Source organism: Penaeus monodon, chromosome 24 (assembly GCF_015228065.2).
Source record: "Penaeus monodon isolate SGIC_2016 chromosome 24, NSTDA_Pmon_1, whole genome shotgun sequence".
Taxonomy (NCBI): Eukaryota; Metazoa; Arthropoda; class Malacostraca; order Decapoda; family Penaeidae; genus Penaeus; species Penaeus monodon.
The window spans coordinates 36,653,960-36,656,272 of record NC_051409.1 but is presented as its reverse complement, the minus strand read 5'-3'; the positions used below and the strand labels follow the sequence as shown (position 1 = coordinate 36,656,272).

The following is a 2,313-nucleotide window of genomic DNA, read 5'->3' as shown; positions in this document are numbered from 1 at the left end:
AATTCTTGAAAAAAATAACACTAGAAAAAGTCGGAGGATCAGCATAAAAAAATTCTACAGCAGGAGAAATATGAATATCTTGTTCAGTTGGCCTCCTTGCTGATAACCCTGGTTCCGTTTAGCATGAACTGCTTTACGGGGATGAAAATAAGCACAGACTACAAATAAAATGGCACTCTAAAAATCGTTGATGCTTTGCCCTCCAAAGGTACGGTACTTAAAGGGATTCCTTCAAAAGCTTTTGGTCAAAGATGAAGTCCACCATGGCCTTCTCATCGTGATCGTCGTGGCCATGCAGAAGGTTTTTGTATTCCTGGATGGCGCCCTGAAGTTTACGGATGCCTTCGTGCTGCTCGTCTAAAATGGGGTTGGTGAACACGTCGGCTCCATGGTAGTCATGCTCGCATTCCTTAACGACGTGGTGAATCTGGTTTGTAACCTGTAAAATGGTCTTCATGAAAATAACGTGCAAATCACAAAATATTTAAAGAGATATAAACTAAATCTGGCCTTTAAAAGCAGGTGCAACTACAAATGGTAATTGATGTTTCAATTAAAACAAAAATAAGTTTCTTTAATCACCACGTCGGATATATGAATTATAATGCAATTTGTAAACCCAAAATTTCTTACAGTCATCTCCATCGTGAGAGCCGTTTCGAGCGCCATAAGCAGGGTAAGGGATTCTTTTTTATGTTCACCACTGATCTGTAAAAAGAACCATAATGTTATTTACAACTCCGTCACGGGTACGAAATTTTTATTTATTGAAAATGTTATGCCGTATCAATATACAAAGTATAAATTCATATCATCACACCCAATTTTTCCCCTAATAGTGGCCTTTTCAGATCTTACATTAGTCTCATTAAATGTAAAATGGATATCATCTTTGATAGGGACACCTCGCTTGTTGAGATAGTCAAGCATAAGGATGCCATGGCTCCTCTCCTCCGATGCGGATTCTAGCATAAACTTGGCCATACCAGGTCTAGCTACGGTGTCCTGGGCAAAGTAGGCCCCCTGGAACATAGATCACTATCATAAAATGGATGCGACGGCAGATCCATTTACAATCCAATACCGATAAGTCTGTCGTATGTTTTCTCATCAGGGAAACTTCATAGTTATCATATTTTTTTCATTAACATAACTACAAAATGTATCAATCCCTACAATAACCTTCTTTCCAGGGATTTTTTTTTCCATTTTAATTCTATGATCGGTACATTACATCAAAAAATCTAATGAACAGAACCGTTCATATACTTACCATATGCATGTATAAGAAGGCTGCGTCAAACTCATTCTTGATATGACTCTTGATAGCACCGGTGCACTTCTCAATGTAGCACACCTCTTTGGGAAAACCTATGGAGAGAAAATTGCTTTAGAAGGATTGTAATAACACAAAGAAATATGCAAAGAGAAAACTTAGATCAAAACTAAATCTATTTAATAATTCCTCAAAATAGTGCGACGACATATATAATTATAATAAATTAAAACAAAATATGTAATGATCGAACCATGAAAGTTTTTTTCCAGTCTTACCCGTTGTATCTCCATTGGTGCCGTCGCAATGAAAATTGGCTTCCAAAGTAGAAGCACAGCCTGTAGGAAAAAAGACAAAAAAATCAAAAGGAATATAATATTCCTATCCTTACTTCTATTACTTAGCCGTTATAACCTAATTGTAAACGGCATTCTTTTATATATGTATAAGACATGAAAACCCGTTGCTATGCCGTATACAAACTAGACTTCCTAGTTCGAAACTCGGAATATAAATTTACCTGTTTAAGAAAACAAATTTCCTTAAATTTATCTACATGCATACTATTAACGAAAATGTCTGGTCTACCATATTTCCTTATTATTATGAAAATAGCAAATCCTGTTCATGTCTACTAAATATCTAAATAAGATAATACTATACGTAAAATAAAACGACTTTCATAATCGCTTGTTAGTAATGCACATAACAGAATTCACACAGGTGAAGTCAAGGACATGGTCAAGAACGAGTGACATGTCAAATAATAAGTCTTAAAGTCTATTGTGACATGTCTCAAGTATCATTAGTTTCTACTTATAACTTAGTATTTGGGGTAAGGGGAGATACAAACACGAGGAGTAGCCCATGAGTCGCGTGTTAATTCCGCAGACTTTAAACCATTAGACTACATTATGGACAACTACAGTAATTAACGACTAGCTTCCCATGTACTCATAAAAAAAAGACTACAAGTAATTTTTTCACAATACCTTAGCATGGCAACGATTTTGATATCGATTAATTCTTCTCACCCT

The 2,313-nt window shown here is 35.8% G+C and overlaps 1 protein-coding gene across 1 annotated transcript in view; it reads right to left on the bottom strand.

Moving 5' to 3' along the window:
• Window positions 1–59: 59 nt before the first annotated feature.
• LOC119588772 (ferritin subunit-like) overlaps window positions 60–2,313 on the bottom strand; it is a gene marked incomplete in the record, with an annotated part of 3,468 nt that continues 1,214 nt past the window's right edge. Inside the window, 5 exon segments of the mRNA XM_037937413.1 lie at window positions 60–439; window positions 634–708; window positions 859–1,023; window positions 1,274–1,371; window positions 1,555–1,614. Coding sequence (XP_037793341.1) covers window positions 218–439; window positions 634–708; window positions 859–1,023; window positions 1,274–1,371; window positions 1,555–1,614 — 620 coding nt within the window.